The following is a 15202-nucleotide window of genomic DNA, read 5'->3' on the forward strand; positions in this document are numbered from 1 at the left end:
CCCGAGAAGGTAGATTCGCAACCCTCTGCTGCGCCTCGGGCTTCAAGGACGTCAGACGCAGCCAGGTGTGCCGCCTCAGGTTGGCCCCATGGCAGTATCCATGCGCTGCCAGGAGGGAGGAATCCGCAGCCGAACTGATCACCTGGTTGGAGACCATCAGTCCTTCATTAAGATTTCTTGGAAATCCTCCCTGTTATCCCGGGGAAGGAGTGCCACGAACCGTGTAAGGGACTCCCAGAGGGACCGATCATAACGTCCCAACAAGGCCGAGGCACTTGCGGCCGTCATAGACGTGGATGCCATCCCGCAGACCTTCCTGCCTGCCGTACCCATCCAGCGGCTCTCCTTGTCAGGAGGCACTGTAGATGACGGGGTGGTGGTTTGTTGCTTCCTCGCCGCCGTCACAATCACTGAGTCCGGCGCAGGGTCCAAGCGAAGAAACGCAGGATCCGAGTCAGGGGCCCGATACTTCTTTTGCAGCCTAGAAGGCGCTGATTTCGTAACTGCCGGGGTGAGGAAGAGCTCCATGGCGGGTTCCACCAGCCCAGGCACCAACGGCAACAAGGGGCGAGACAACTGTTTGTGTAGGGTCTCTAAGATGACGGACGTCGAGGGCGTGGGCACCGTGAGTGTGAAGCCCAGCTTTGCCGCACCTCGCAGCAACACCTCCTGGAAGGAGACAATGTCGTCGATCGGGGACACCCTCGTTCGAGGGGAGTCCGACATGGTCAGCGAGTAGTCCCTGGCACTGGACGAATCCGTGTGGCGGGATCTAGACTTGTCCCTCCTACGGCGCCGTCTGGACCTCGTAGACTAACGACGGCGACTCCTGTACCTATCTCTCTGTCTTGAGCGAGACCTAGACTTCCGCGGCCTTAGACGTTCCGCGGGCTGGAAAGGAGGGCGCTGTGGAGGCCGAACCGGGAGCCTAGGTTGCGGAGGCCCCGTAGGCGGCGTCGGCAATCGAGGTAGCGAGGCCGACCTTGGCGGAGCCGGTGGAGGACGACGGTGAGGAGGAACCGGAGGCAGTGGAGGAGTAGGAGGTTGTGGAGGAGGAGTCGGGGTACACGGAGGAGGATCCACGGGCAAAGGAGGAGGTGTAGGCAACCTCGGTTTGGAGGGCGAGTAAGCTTGAGTACTCCGAGCCCGGAGACTGTCCCACTCTCCTTTTCTTCTTCTGTCCAGAAGGGGGGCGAACTTGAGGCCCTACTCCTCGTAGACGAGCGACGGAGCCGCCTTGACCGTGTGCTCGCTGAAGCCGAAGACTCCGTCCTGGTCCTAGAACGTCTAGGCTTCCTCCTAGACGCCGAGCGTCCTTTCGACGCAGACTAGCGTCTCCTCGATGTCGACGAGCGTCGCCTCGACGAGCGTCTGCTCGGCGTCGATGGGCGTTAAGTCGACGGGCGTTAAGTCGACGGGCGTTAAGTCGACGGTCGATGCCTCGACGGCAACCATCCTCGACGACGGCGATCTCCTCTGCGTCGACGACCTATGTCTCGACGCTGATCTTCGTCTCGACGCCGCTGACTTACGTGTCGTCGACGACAGTGACCGGCTGTGTCACCTCGACGGCGAGCGCCGGTGTCTTGACCCCTCTCGACGTCGATAATGGCTTGACGACGAGTCAGTCCTAGACGTCTACCTCATCGGAGGTCTCGACGTCAGTCCCCTCGACGTCGACGGCGCTTCGACCCAGAGCCCTGGGGAGACGGGGAACAGACCGTGGTCATTCCTTTCGACGCCGACATCGAGGCCATCGAAGTCGACAGAGACCGGTGGCGTTTTCTGGCCTTTTCCTTACTGGGGAGCTCCCCAGAGGCTTGCGCACGGGCAGAGGAAGGAGCCCCTTCATACCCAGACCCACCAACTGCAGACAGATATCACACTCCTCAGGAACATGAGAAGAAGGCAGACACAGGATGCACACCCTGTGAGGATCTGATTTTGCCTTTTTCCTAGAGCACTCAGGGCATTTATCAAGTAAGGCAGGCATATTTGATAAAAGAGCAGTCAAAACACCAGCGAAACTCCAGCAAAGATGAGAAAAGGCAAACACACGTCAAGTGAACACACTAACACTTTAAAAGTGCAAAATTTGTAGAAAACCCCCAAAAAAGGGAGAGCTCAATGCTCCAGGGTCCTGCTAGCAGGAGCCGGAAAAAAATAACTGAAAGTAAAGGGAAGGGGCTGAGCATGCTGTGATACCGAGGGTCTCCAGAGAGTTCCTTAAAGGCACGGTATCCCATTTCCAGACACATAATGGTAGCCTATGGAGGCTTGTCTGTCCATACCTTCATCTCTATCATTCCAAGGATTTGGTGAGGGGAGGAAAGTTTCTCTATGGGTGAAACTTGACAGATTGTGTTAAATGTGTTATTGATGTTATATCCTTGGCATTTCTAGCTGAATAACTAGACAGTGTAGCCTTGTAGGTACAGGCTGCATTATTGTCTTCAATTTTCTCTTAAGTGTCTATGCAGGACTGCAATGAAGACAGCTTAAGAGATTATTGCTCCTGGGTCCACGCACATGGGCGGGACTATTCACTAGATTATGACTACACACAGAGATCCCCTACTACAGAACTTTAGGAATATTGACCGTCCCACTGACCTCTGCACACCAAAGCATCTCTAGTTTTTTTTTTTACAATTTACTTGTTTGGCTAAAAGGCTTACACGCATACTTTCGACCCTTCCCTGCAGCTCAACACACAATCTGCCCCTGCTCCACAGCCTCTCCTCCCTCCTCCTCCGCTGCTCCCTCCCTAATGCACTCAGCTCACACCACTTCGCCACACCTCACAGAGCCCCTTCCCTGCAGCGCAACACACAATCTGCCCCTGCTCCACAGCCTCTTGTCCCTCCTCCGCTGCTCCCCCCTAACGCGCACACAGCTCATAACTACACACAATTAACTTGTTTGGCTAAGAGGCTTACACGCATACTTTTGACTCTTCCCTGCAGCTCAACACACAATCTGCCCCTGCTCCACAGCCTCTAGTCTCTCCCCTGGTGCTCCCCCCTAACGCACACACAGCTCATAACTACACACAATTAACTTGTTTGGCTGAGAGGCTTACACGCATACTTTCGACTCTTCCCTGCAGCTCAACACACTATCTGCCCCACAGCCTCTAGTCTCTCCTCCGGTGCTCCTCCCTAACGCACACAGCTCGCGACACCGCAGCACCACAACAGCACCACAACAGCACCACAACAGCACTGTCCTTGCTTGCTACCAACAAGCATTGCCATTGCCAATAGGATTAGCATTAGGAAAGTGTAAGCTATTGGCTTTGTGAATAACAATGCTATTAATTTATATATTTTCAAAGCCAACACATTAAAAAAAATTGTTATTTACAATACCAATAGCTCACACTTTCCTAATGCGAGACCTATTGCATTGCAAATGCTGGTCTTTGGATGAGGAGCCGATGTAGGTGTATCCAGTGGTAGTTTATTTGAAATGAGTTAGTCAACCAGTGGTTGGGTCCTTAACAAGAGTCTTGTGTAGGGTCTGGATGAAACAAGTCCCCTGCAGGAGTCAGATCTTTTGGTGCTGAGGGATTTCTTGGCATCGAGCTGGGAGCTTCTTTTGGCTTTGAAGCTGTATGAGCCTTCTTTGGCTCCGATGGTTTAGTCGCCTCCAATGGCAGCTTTTGCGCCTCCAATGGCAGCTTTCGCGCCTCCAATGGCAGCTTTCGCGCCTCCAATGGCAGCTTTCGCGCCTCCAATGGCAGCTTTCGCGCCTCCAATGGCAGCTTTCGCGCCTCCAATGGCAGCTTTCGCGCCTCCAATGGCAGCTTTCGCGCCTCCAATGGCAGCTTTCTCGCCTCCAATGGCAGCTTTCTCGCCTCCTATGGCAGCTTTCTCGCCTCCTATGGCAGCTTTTTCGCCTCCTATGGCAGCTTTTTCGGCTCCAATGGCAGATTCGGCTCTGAAGCGGTTTTGCTTGGGTCCGATTTTGGTTTTGGTGCTGAGGGGCTAACAGTAGGCTTCCGCGCCGATTGTTTAGATGCCGGCCTGGAGGCCGATGTCTTTTTCGGTGCCGGTAGGTGTGCGCCGGCACCGTGGGCAGGCAGACTCGAGCCAGAGTCGCCGTAAGGCATAGTAAGCTTTTTATCCGAGCCCGAAGGCAGGGCAGTGGGAGCAGTGTCCCGGTGTGCACCAGAGCCCGAGGGTGGGACCGAAGCCTTTTTGGAGAGTGTCGAAGAAGGGTCGGGGTCGACGGTCTTACTTATGACCCGCTCTGCTGGAGTGATGTCCTCGACTTCATAATCTTCTGCCTCGGAGTCGCTGTCAACGCCATGATGTTGTTCTGGGACGTTGACGCCCCATTGAAAGATGTCGTCTGGAATCGGAGCTGATGAACGAGCCATTGTTCTTAGAGCTCGTCGGTCCCGGATTGTCTTCTTGGGAGCGGAAAGAGGCACAAGCGGAACAGTCTTTGGCCTCGTGCTCCAGTGAGAGGCAAACCTTACACACCTCATGTAGGTCTGTGTGGGAAAACTTCGACCCACATCGAAGACACTTTTTAAATGGCGTCCTTTCCATGAGCTGGAAATTGAGGCCTAGGTAGGCCCGAAGGTCTTCGTCGATGGCCGGAATCGAAAACTTTGAAGTTGAAGAGTAGCGTTGACTGTACACGCGTTCGAAACTATACCGTCGAAGCTGGTGAGGATTGCGCGCCAAAGGAAATCGGTTCCAACACGGAGTGCTGGAAAGACATCAGAGTACGGTGGCGGAAAAAAAAACAATCTGGGGATGGAGCCGATGACCATGCACAGTATGATCCAAAGGAGGAGTCACCTATCCCGTGACTTCCAAAGACTTTACAGGACAAAAACAAACTGCAAACATCCGGGCCCAACACTAGGTGGCCATCTATGCATAGTGTGTAATCTGCAGCTCATATGCCTCGAACAATTAACTTTTATTAGAAGAATCAGACATAGCTACTCTCAAAGTTCAACCAAAGGTGAAGAAAACTGAGAAGAGCTCAGGCAGACTCCCAGTCACACAACGTGCGGTAGAAAATTTGAGGGTTTGCTTCTCTGGGGAGTGTTCTAAGAGGGTGCTGCAGCCTGTTTGGCTGTGTTTCAAATTTGGTTCTTTTTACAAATGGATTAAGATAAGCTAATGCAGTGACTTTGCTGTCCATGGTAGCCTGTTTAATGTTTTTTATGACTATTATGTATATGTTTTATTATACTGCGAGACGTACACCTCGTCGGCGGGGATGATTCTAAGCATGTGAATCTATGAAAGATACCCCAATACTGAATACGTTCAAATGAGGGAAACCCTACTCCCTCGAGAGGCACTTCCCTGTAACCGAACAGCAGGCATGGCAAGAGGACATCCGATCTCCTTTTGAGTTTTTCAGGAAGCCCCATCATTATGCCTTTCAATGTCTTGTTAAACCTTTCAACAAGACCAATGGTTTGTGGGTGGTAAGGTGTAGTGAATTTGTAGTTCATTCCACACTCATCTCACATGTGCTTCAGGTATGCAAACATTGGTACCCCTGTCTGAAACCACCTCCGTAGGAAACCTTACCCTGGTGAAGACACCAATGAGGGCCCAGGCAACTGCAGGAGCTGTAGTAATCTTAAGGGGTATTGCTTCAGGATACCTGTTAGTATGATCCATTGCTACCAGCATGAATGAGTTTCCTGAGGCTGTGGGTGATTCCAATGGACCCACTATGTCTATGCCAATCCTTTCAAAGGGAACCCCAACCACTGGTATTGTAATTAAGGGGACTTTTGGGTGTCCACCTGTTTTGCCACTGGATTGACAGGTGACATAGGCGATGACAACTTCACTTTCTGGGATATGTGGGGCCAGTAGAAATGGTTGACAAGTCTTTGCCAAGTTTAAGATTAATGGTGGAAAGGCCATGTCTAACTGGTTTTGATTTGACTTATAACCAGTTTTCATTTGCAAATTATTGTAATAATTTTGTGTTTTGGATTATCTTCTGACATCTTCCCACTTTTTTCACCTTATCTATTGCACACATCAGCACCACCTTTTGCACGCCCCTTCCTTTGGAGCAACCTCATAACTATTACTAAGCATTGTAATGTACCTACCGGTTTGATAAGCGTCTGAATAAAAACAGATATCTTCTTATAAAGTCAATAGGTGCCAATGTTGTTCTTTATGCCCGGCATACATTTAAGGAAGTTGTTTGTATTTGATACATTTTGCTGATTGTATGCATGCTTAAATTGGATATCGAATCCCGAATATTTTTCAGCTTTATTGCGTGATCAGACTAGGACCAACTGTTTTCTGTACCATTTGATACCTAGGTCCACAGACGTAATTTATGTTACCCCATTATGTTATAATGGCCCTTGGCATCAAAGCAGTTCTGGACAGAATATGTTTGGTGTACTGGGTAAACCCTCATGCTGCATCTTGCGGTGTTCTTCGAGTCGTTAGCGTCCGTGCCATCCTGTCTTTTTTGCACCTGAATGCCTAGCAAACCAAACTCCTCGTGCTCGGAAGATAAGTAGATTACCTAGACAACGGTAGTTAGACAAAGGGAATTTGTCTTAGCAGGAGAAGGTTATCTGAAAAAGCTGCATCAATCCTGCTCAAAGCTGTTCTATAAGCATTTATTGCTCTAGTATGGATTTCTTCCCTTGTTGGAACGGAATTCTGGACTAGAAGAGATCCCAAAGATATATGCCTGTGATCTGGCACTGAAATGTCCAAACCAGATGGCAGGAAAAAACAAAACAACCTAAATATGTTTTACAGCTGGTGATTTGATTTGTAGGCTAAGGAAAGAATCATGATATACTTCTGTACTGCTAAATAGCAGGAGTGTGCAGAACATGTGTATCAACAGCCACACAGAGAAAATGCAGAAAACCACGCAGCAGCATATACAAGCATGCTCCATAAGCAATTTAATTGACTAGTAATCAGGATAGTTAGTTGGGGGAATGCAAATGATTGCAGGTCACACTACAGCCTGTAATAAAATGGGAGAGGACTGAACCAGAGAATATGACTACCCCACACTTTGTCCAATGTTCCACTGGCACCTCCATTCAGCAGACAGGAAATGTCATACGAGAAAATCTGTTCCATTAATGAAGCAGAGGACTGCATTACATAGGGTGGACACAGACCTATAGCAGTTATCTAGACAGATATTATTAGGACATGATCCTGGTGCACCAGATGGTGTAGAGACAGCAATGCACACAATTGAGGGCATCGTTGGGAGTTGGAATGGTCAACAAAACAATGAATCTTGTGTGAAACGTCAATAGGCAAATCTAGAAGAAAAATTAGGTATTTTTTGTGTTCTGCCCTACAAGGAACAGACAATGACAAACTACAAAATATACTAAAAACTAAAAAAATAAAAAAATGAAACTGCACAAAACTTAAATGAGAACAGAGAAAGCATACCAAATTATACACTACTTTGACTTCCCAGATAATCACACAATATGGCGATAGGCTATGTAAAATTGTGAATTTTCCCCAAAAAAATTACATTTTTGTTAACACTGAATTCCCAGCTAGGTGAAGAGAAATAATTCAAGCATGAGTATCCTCAATACAGACAAGGTAAAAAAAATACAGGAAAATTGGATTGATCACTCAACATCAGAATCCTACTCCATTTACTTACCGGCCTCTGTCTTTCTTTTTTTTCTTTTTCTTCTGTTTGGCTGGCGCTGGAGAAGGTGAACGCGAACTGGCAGACTCTTTAACCATACTGCAAGAGACAGATTGCATCAGCATTATAGCAGAGGTGCTTAGGAAAATCATGCTTCTACAATGTTGGTTCCAATGTCTGCATTAATACTTGCAACTGCTCACTGTGTATTTCAAGAAATGTCTGCTTAGTTACATATGTTAAACAAGCATTAACAATGACAGTAGGGGGGGAGGAGCCAAGCTGGCGACCGAGATGGCCACTTAGGCTCCCGGCTCCGTAAACCTCCTAATCCTGCTGCAAAATCCTGCTAATCATCCTGTGCAACGCCCCCGTGTAGGTGACTTGAAATGATCCCGTATCGTGTAACCCCGAAGGTTCTATGATTTTTGAGTGCGCAGAAACGTCGTCCCGAAGATTGCAACCTGCATCGGCGGGGCCGCAAGTGAGAGTGCAGCCGGCCATCAGTTGAATAACATCGGCCATAAAACTCGGGAGGAGTCGGCCCGTCGGAGCGGAGGGGACGATTGGTCCGATCTCGCAGTTAACCATTCGTAATGTTGGCACCGGGGTGGAGTGTCTTAATTCTACTGTGGATGCAAGTGGAGTGTTATTTTGACGGAGCTCGGAAAGCGACTATTTGATAGTCGCGGGTATATCCTGACCACAACTCAGACCTATCCTTGCACACAGACAGATTGAATCGCGGGCTCTGCTCTTAACCACTGGGGGGTCTGTCTCTAAGGGCCCGGGGGACGGACCGTGTGCGGAGAGCTAGATATGGCACCTAACATAGACCCCTCTGTGATTCGGACCCGCTCCTCCGAGGCGCCCGGTCACAGTCATGCTGATAATCTGGGTGGACATGTCCTTTGTGCGGGGTCTCCGACACCGGACCGGTAATCCGCTTGCGTGGTGAAACGTACGGAGCGGTTCGGAGTTGAGCTTACGCTTGGAGTGATAATTGCGGCACTCTGTGATCTCCGCCTTTCCTTGGCCCAGAGAGCTCACATCCTGGAGAGAAAATTGGATGCCGTTGCTTTCGGAAGGGGGCATTTAAAAACGGCTGTTACTGAAACTAGTGGTATTGACAGAGTAGCGGAGTCCATTGAGCCCGGTATTCTTGAAGTCGTCCCTGTGCAACGAGGGATATACAATCCTCTGGAAGGTGTCTCTGTTGATGACCATGTACTGGCTGTCCCGGCTGTGTCAGTGTGTGGGACACTGCTACTGATGGGAGGAAAATCGAGCCACGTATTGAGGCTGCCGACTTCTGTCAAGACGTCGGGGGGGCTCAACCGGGTGGTATACTCGCCCTCTTCGGAGTTGGTGCAACAGGACTTGAAACGCCATCGAGAGTTCTTGTCGGCATGGCTGGGATCTGGAGACATTGAGTTCGAATGTGTCAATTTGTTTTTGGTTCGCTTATGTGTGCATGTCAACATACATCTCCGGTTCATTGACTCTTTTAAGATGGCGGCTGTTCGGATGGAGTACAACTGTGTGCCTGATCGTGCGGGTCAAGCCTGAGGACGATTTATTGTTTCGGGACATTGATTTGAGCGGTAAATGTGTGGGTTCCACCTTTACTGTTCCTACCGGGAGGCAATGTAGGCGTGTACTGAATCCCCCGATCTTAGTCCATTAGTGTAAACAATGTTATATTTAGATTTAGGGGTGGCCAAGAGATAGCGGGAGGGAGAGGTCGGGAGCCTGTAAGAAGGTCCTCCTCCATATACTATTTCTAGCTTTGTAGATTAGATACTGGACGGGGTCATCGTTATGGATCGTGAGGGTTTGGGCTGACCTTGATTGGACTTCGATGCACTGTTTCTTTTGTTTTTGTTGGGTGGTATCTGTGGGAGCGAGGGTCAGATGTGAAGCTGATTGTTTGATTATTGTTAGTCTGATGTCCTCGGGACGGGATTTGCTGCCTCTTTGGTGCCGGGGGTTGGGCGGGATGGTCCTTTTTCTGTTTGCGGCTCCCCTACGGACTGTCTCTTGATTTGCTAAAACTTGCTTAATACTACGGTAGGGGGTGTTTGCTTTTGGCGGGGGGATGGGAGTCGGGGAGCTCGTATTGTTTTGCAACATTCTCCTCCTCCAACTTTTTCCCTTCTTGGGGCGTAGTTTAGGGGACGACAGGCACGCTGCTAATGGGGTTAGGTCGTAGCCATCTGCAGGGGTGTAGGGTGGGGGGTTGTGTTTTTTTTTTTTTCCTTTGTTATTTTCTATGACCATTCTATCTCCCTTTTCCCTTCTTCACAAGAGATGTGGAGTATTCTCCTGATTTCTGCCTAAGCGTATCTGGGTGTCGTATGTCTGCCTCGTATATCCTGTACTACTGGTGGGCAGGTGCTGTGGGGGGTACCTGCGGTCATTGCTATCTAATTGTTTTGCTTCTGCTATACGCTGGTATTGATTTCTCTGCTGATTCTGACTGTACAGTGCTTCACTTCATTTGCCCGTCCACAGCTGTGTTGTATTTCGTTTAATGACAACCGATATGTATATTTCTCCTCTTGTGTTATAATAAAAAATATTTTTTTTAAAACAATGACAGTAGGTCCGGCTTTAAAGAAATATCGGATGGTAGCGGGAAGCATTGCAAGTAGGTCGCATAGCAATGGATATCTATTTGTGTGGAAGCAAAGAACTGTAGAATAATACTGGTGAACGTTAAGTCAGGCAACATTTTCACTGTCAAGGCAGCCATAAAAATCCATGTAGGTTAGGGACTGCCCTCGTTCCATCTGTGTTGCTGATAAAGAAAAACACCCTAAATTATCTATTTAAATAGAATGTTATGTGTGTTCCCCTGAAAATTCAAGCTCAGGCCAATGGATAAAGGAACACTATCATTTCAGCTGCGAGGTCGGAAAGCACTTATTTGTGGAAGTAGATTTCTTTACAATCAAAATGTATTCCTAGTTCCCAATATGTGGGTAAATACAAAGCCGTTCTCCTGGTGATTCTCACATAATTGTCTGGCAACAGCTGCACTGTTAACCAGAACATAAAAAAAGATGTTGACAAAACCTTATCAAGAGCACAATGATAACCACAATCTCCATTGCTTCAAGGTAATATCACATTTTTACTTCTAGATCGGCTGCTTCTGCAGCTCGTCCTCCGCCTTTGTCTGGTGGGGGTGGGTGATACATGGTAGGTATGGTGATGGACTGACCAAAGTGAAAGAATCTGCGGCTAGATGATGTCTCTACCAGATAAGGCTTTATTTACTGAAGGAAAGTAACTTGTCCCTCTGATAGAGAGAACTAGGCGCAGATTTCTTACCTTAGAACGGATACCCAAGTAATACAATACCCGGAGACCTGGACGAAGTACTGCAGAAAAGCTTCAGACCAATAACTCCCGAAGGACCGAACTGCCAAAAAGGCCCTCCTTGCAGACCTGGTTGTCCAGGCTTTAATGCTTGGCAAATGTGTGCAGATATACCAGAGATGCCCAAGTGGCCGCCTGGCAGAGGTCACAAACCGGGACACCACGCTGAAGAGAAGTGGTGGCTGCATTTGCTCTGGTCGAATGGGCCTTAAAGAGGTGGTTTCTTTGCCAAGGCATAACATTTTATGCAGAGGATGACCCACCGTGAAATGGTCCTCTTTTGCACGGTGCGCCTCTTTGCTCCAACGTACCCTACAAAGAGTTGGTAATCCACACGGAACTCTTTAGTGCTGTCAAGGTAGAACGACAATGCTCTTCTTGGGTCCAGGAGATGGAGACGCTCCTCCTCCTTTGAAGGATGCGGAGGTACATAGAAGGTGGGCAGGGTTTCAGACTGTCCTAGAAGCAAAGGTGTTACTACCTTAGGCAGAAAAGGAGCCCTAGTGCTAAGCACTACTTTGTCCGGAGAGACAGTCGGGTAAGGAGGCTGAGATGACAGGACCTGCAGTTCACTGACCCTCCAGGCAGAACTTATTGCCACTAAAAAGGCTGTTTTGATAGTGAGCAGCCAGAGGGGGAGGTTTCCCAGTGGCTCAAACGGTGCACACATCAAGAAGGTGAGAACTGAATAAAGGTACCACTGGGGTATAATGAAAGTCGAAGGGGGAGACAAGTGGAACAACCCCTTCAATAATCTCTGTACAAAAGGGGATTTAAAAACCGATGGCTGATCTGGCAACAGAAGAAAGGCAGACCGGGCCGAAAGGAAGCCCTTCAGAGAGCCCACAGCAGCACCTTGCTAGGCCAAAGAGAGAACGAAAAGAATACTATCCGAGAGGGAAGCGGACAAGGGGTCAACAGACCGTTCTGTACAGTATTTACAAAATCTTTGCCATCGGCAGGCGTATACCGACTTTGTGGAGATATGCCTGGCTTCCAGAATAACTTAACAGACTTTGGGAGGACGGTCAAAAGCGGTCAGCTGTCACCGCTCAATCTCCCTGCAAGGAAGTGATGAGGTTCCAATGGAGGTCCCGCCTGTAGGAAGCTGGCTCTGTATATACTATATCAAAATGAGGTATAGTGTGCAAAGAGTCCAGTGGAACCCCAAAGGCAGGCGGGGGTAAAATAGATAGCACCTTACTCTCTATTTGTGGTAGTGTGGGCAAGCAGTAAGGCTTCATCAGAGGGTAGTGTTCAGCATTTGTTGTACACACTCAATCAGCAAATGATGTCACAGACTATGACTGAACTCAGAACAATTTTGTTTGTATAAAAATATTAAGTTTTTTTATTTCTAGAACCAAGCCTGGCAAAGTAAAGTGAAATAAATGCTTTGCAAAACCTAATGCAATGTTTTACAATTGAATGCAGGTTCAAATGCAATTGATTGAAATGCAGGTAAGAAAATATGCTGAAATTACTGTTCGGATAACTTTTCAGATTACTTTTTCTACTCAGTGTGATATGCCTAGATAGCACACTGGGACATTTCCAAGAGAAAAGGTAAGTAAAATCAGTTTTGCACAGTTGTAGTTTCAGGTTTTCATACAAAGCAACTCGACACTTTGAACATTTTTCAAGGACAAACAGTCAATGTATTCCTATGGAGAGAAATTAAGTTAAAAAGTGAGTACTCAGTCTTTGGGGTTGAGTTTCTGGGGTTAGAACAAGGGTTCCCCCAGGGTTCAGGATGCATTCTCAAAGCACACTCAGCAGTACTAGTGCAGCAAGGTGCAGAGTGCTGAGGCCCCAAGTTATCCATTGGGGGATAGGGGGCCTCCGGTTGGTGTCTGCTCAGGAGCAGGCCACACGGTTGTGGGAGAAAAGCTCCTGTTAGGCTTAGGGAATAGAGGGATCTGAGTTAGCACCCAAAGTACACCTGCATCGGCGCACAAGTTACTACTTGTGTAACGATATATCTGTAAGAGACATTAGTTAGTGATAGATTCCTTACCTAAGAAGATCCCCAGGCGTCAGACTGGATCCGGAAATTTTTTGCGTAGCAGTACCCTTGCGCGTCGGTAGGCGTCGTCTGCGGCTCCGCGTCAGTCGTCGGCGCCGTGATGACGTCTTCGGAGTACTTAGACGCCGCCTCTGCTTGCTGACGTCAGTTCTTAGACACAGCTTTTCTGTGCCAGAAACGCAGAGCCATGTTAAAAACCAACACTGGTGCCATTGAAACTAGGGCCCTGAAAGGGGATGACCTTAACCCTAGATATCGGTTCGCAAAACGGGGAGGATGGGTGGATCGGTAAGGAATCTATCACTAACTAATGTCTCTTACAGATATATCGTTACACAAGTAGTAACTTGTGCATCTGAAAGAGACACGTTAGTGATAGGTTCCTTACCTTAGAATAGATACCCCAGCTATATCAACCCCGGTGATGGATCTGCGAACCAATAATGACACCAGAAAGTCCTGGAGGACGGAACGGCCAAAGAAGCCATCCCTCCGTACTGGACTGTCCAGGCAATAGTGTCTTGCAAACGTGTGCAGCGAGGCCCACGTAGCTGCCTGGCAAATGTCCTGCAAGGGCACTCCCCGGCCCAGGGCAGTTGTAGTCGCCGTGGCCCGAGTGGAATGAGCCCGCAATCCGACAGGGGGCTCCTTCTTAGCCAAGGAGTAACAGGCTTGGATACACAAGATGATCCAACGGGAGATGGTCCGCTTGTGCACTGCCTTTCCCTTCTTAGCACCCACGTAACCAACAAAGAATTGGTCATCCACCCGGAAATGGCGTGTGCGATCTAGATAGAATGAGAGCGCACATTTTCGGTCCAGACGGTGGAGCCGCTCTTCCTCTTTAGAGGGATGGGGTGGCGGAAAGAAGGCAGGCAAGGTGATATACTGCCCGATGTGACAACCTTGGGCAGGAAAGATGGCCTAGTCCGCAACACAACCTTGTCCGGATGGACAGAAAGGAAAGGGGGTTTAGATGAAAGAGCCTGAAGCTCACTCACTCTCCTGGCAGAGGTGATGGCAACCAGGAAAGCAGTCTTCAGAGTAAGAAGGCGGAGAGGACAGTTGTGAAGTGGCTCAAAGGGAGCGCACATCAGGAATGTAAGAACAAGGTTCAAGTCCCACTGAGGCATCACAAACGGAACAGGAGGGAACGAGTGTGTTATGCCCTTCAGAAAGCGATTAACAATAGGGGACTTGAACAAAGAAGGTTGATCAGGCAGCCTTAGAAAGGCTGAAAGGGCAGAGAGGCAGCCCTTGATAGTGCCCAGAGCAGAGCCCTGCTGGGCAAGAGAAAGAAGGAAGAGAAGACCTCAGAAAGAGGGGCAGAAAGTGGATCCACAGCCTTTGCTGTGCACCATGCCACAAATTTATTCCACCTGCAGGCGTATACCGATTTTGTGGAGGGACGCCTGGCTGCCAGAATGACATTACAGACTTCAGGAGGCAAGTCAAATGGCCTCAACTGTCGCTGCTCAATCTCCAAGCATGGAGGTGGAGACTGGACAGGTTCGGTGGAGGACCGTCCCCTGCTGCTGCAACAGAAGGTCCTCCTGAAGAGGCAGACGAACCGGGGGATCGACTGACATACTGAGTAGCTCTGGATACCAGTACCTTCGCACCCAGTCTGGAGCCACATGGATGACTTGGGCCCGGTCGCGCATGATCTTCAGCACTCTGGGCAGACGTGGTATAGGCGGAAAGGCATACAACAGACTGCAACTCCACTCGCGACAATAAGAGTCTCCGAGCGAGTGGCGCCTTGGAAATTCCAACGCGCAAAACTGATGACATTGCGTGTTCTCTTCTGTCGCGAATAGATCTAACCAAGGCCCTCCCCACTGCAGAAAGAGGCCTTGCGCCACATCCGAGTTCAGACGCCATTCGTGATCCATCATGCACCGACGGCTGAGCTCGTCCGCCCTGGCGTTCAGATAACCTGCCAGGTGTTGAACCACCAGGGTCACGCCCTGATGTTCCAGCGACTGCCAGAGGCTCAGAACCTCCTGGCAAAGGGTCCACGACCCCACCCCGCCCTGTTTGTTGCAGTACCACATGGCGGTGGTGTTGTCCGTGAACACTTGCACTACACTCCCCCAAACAGAGGGGAGGAATGCCTTCAGTGCTAGACGAATC

General features: G+C 49.2%; 1 protein-coding gene across 3 annotated transcripts in view; it reads right to left on the reverse strand.

Annotated features, from left to right (window-relative positions):
* The window catches only part of LOC144768881 (uncharacterized), a 993034-nt gene that overhangs the window by 684956 nt on the left and 292876 nt on the right, over positions 1–15202 (reverse strand). For all 3 annotated transcript variants that reach the window (XM_078652892.1, XM_078652890.1, XM_078652891.1), the window contains exon 5: positions 7669–7755. In XM_078652892.1, coding sequence (XP_078509018.1) covers positions 7669–7755 — 87 coding nt within the window. The remainder of the gene's footprint in view (positions 1–7668; positions 7756–15202) is intronic.

This window comes from Lissotriton helveticus, chromosome 7 (genome assembly GCF_964261635.1).
Source record: "Lissotriton helveticus chromosome 7, aLisHel1.1, whole genome shotgun sequence".
NCBI lineage: Eukaryota > Metazoa > Chordata > Amphibia > Caudata > Salamandridae > Lissotriton > Lissotriton helveticus.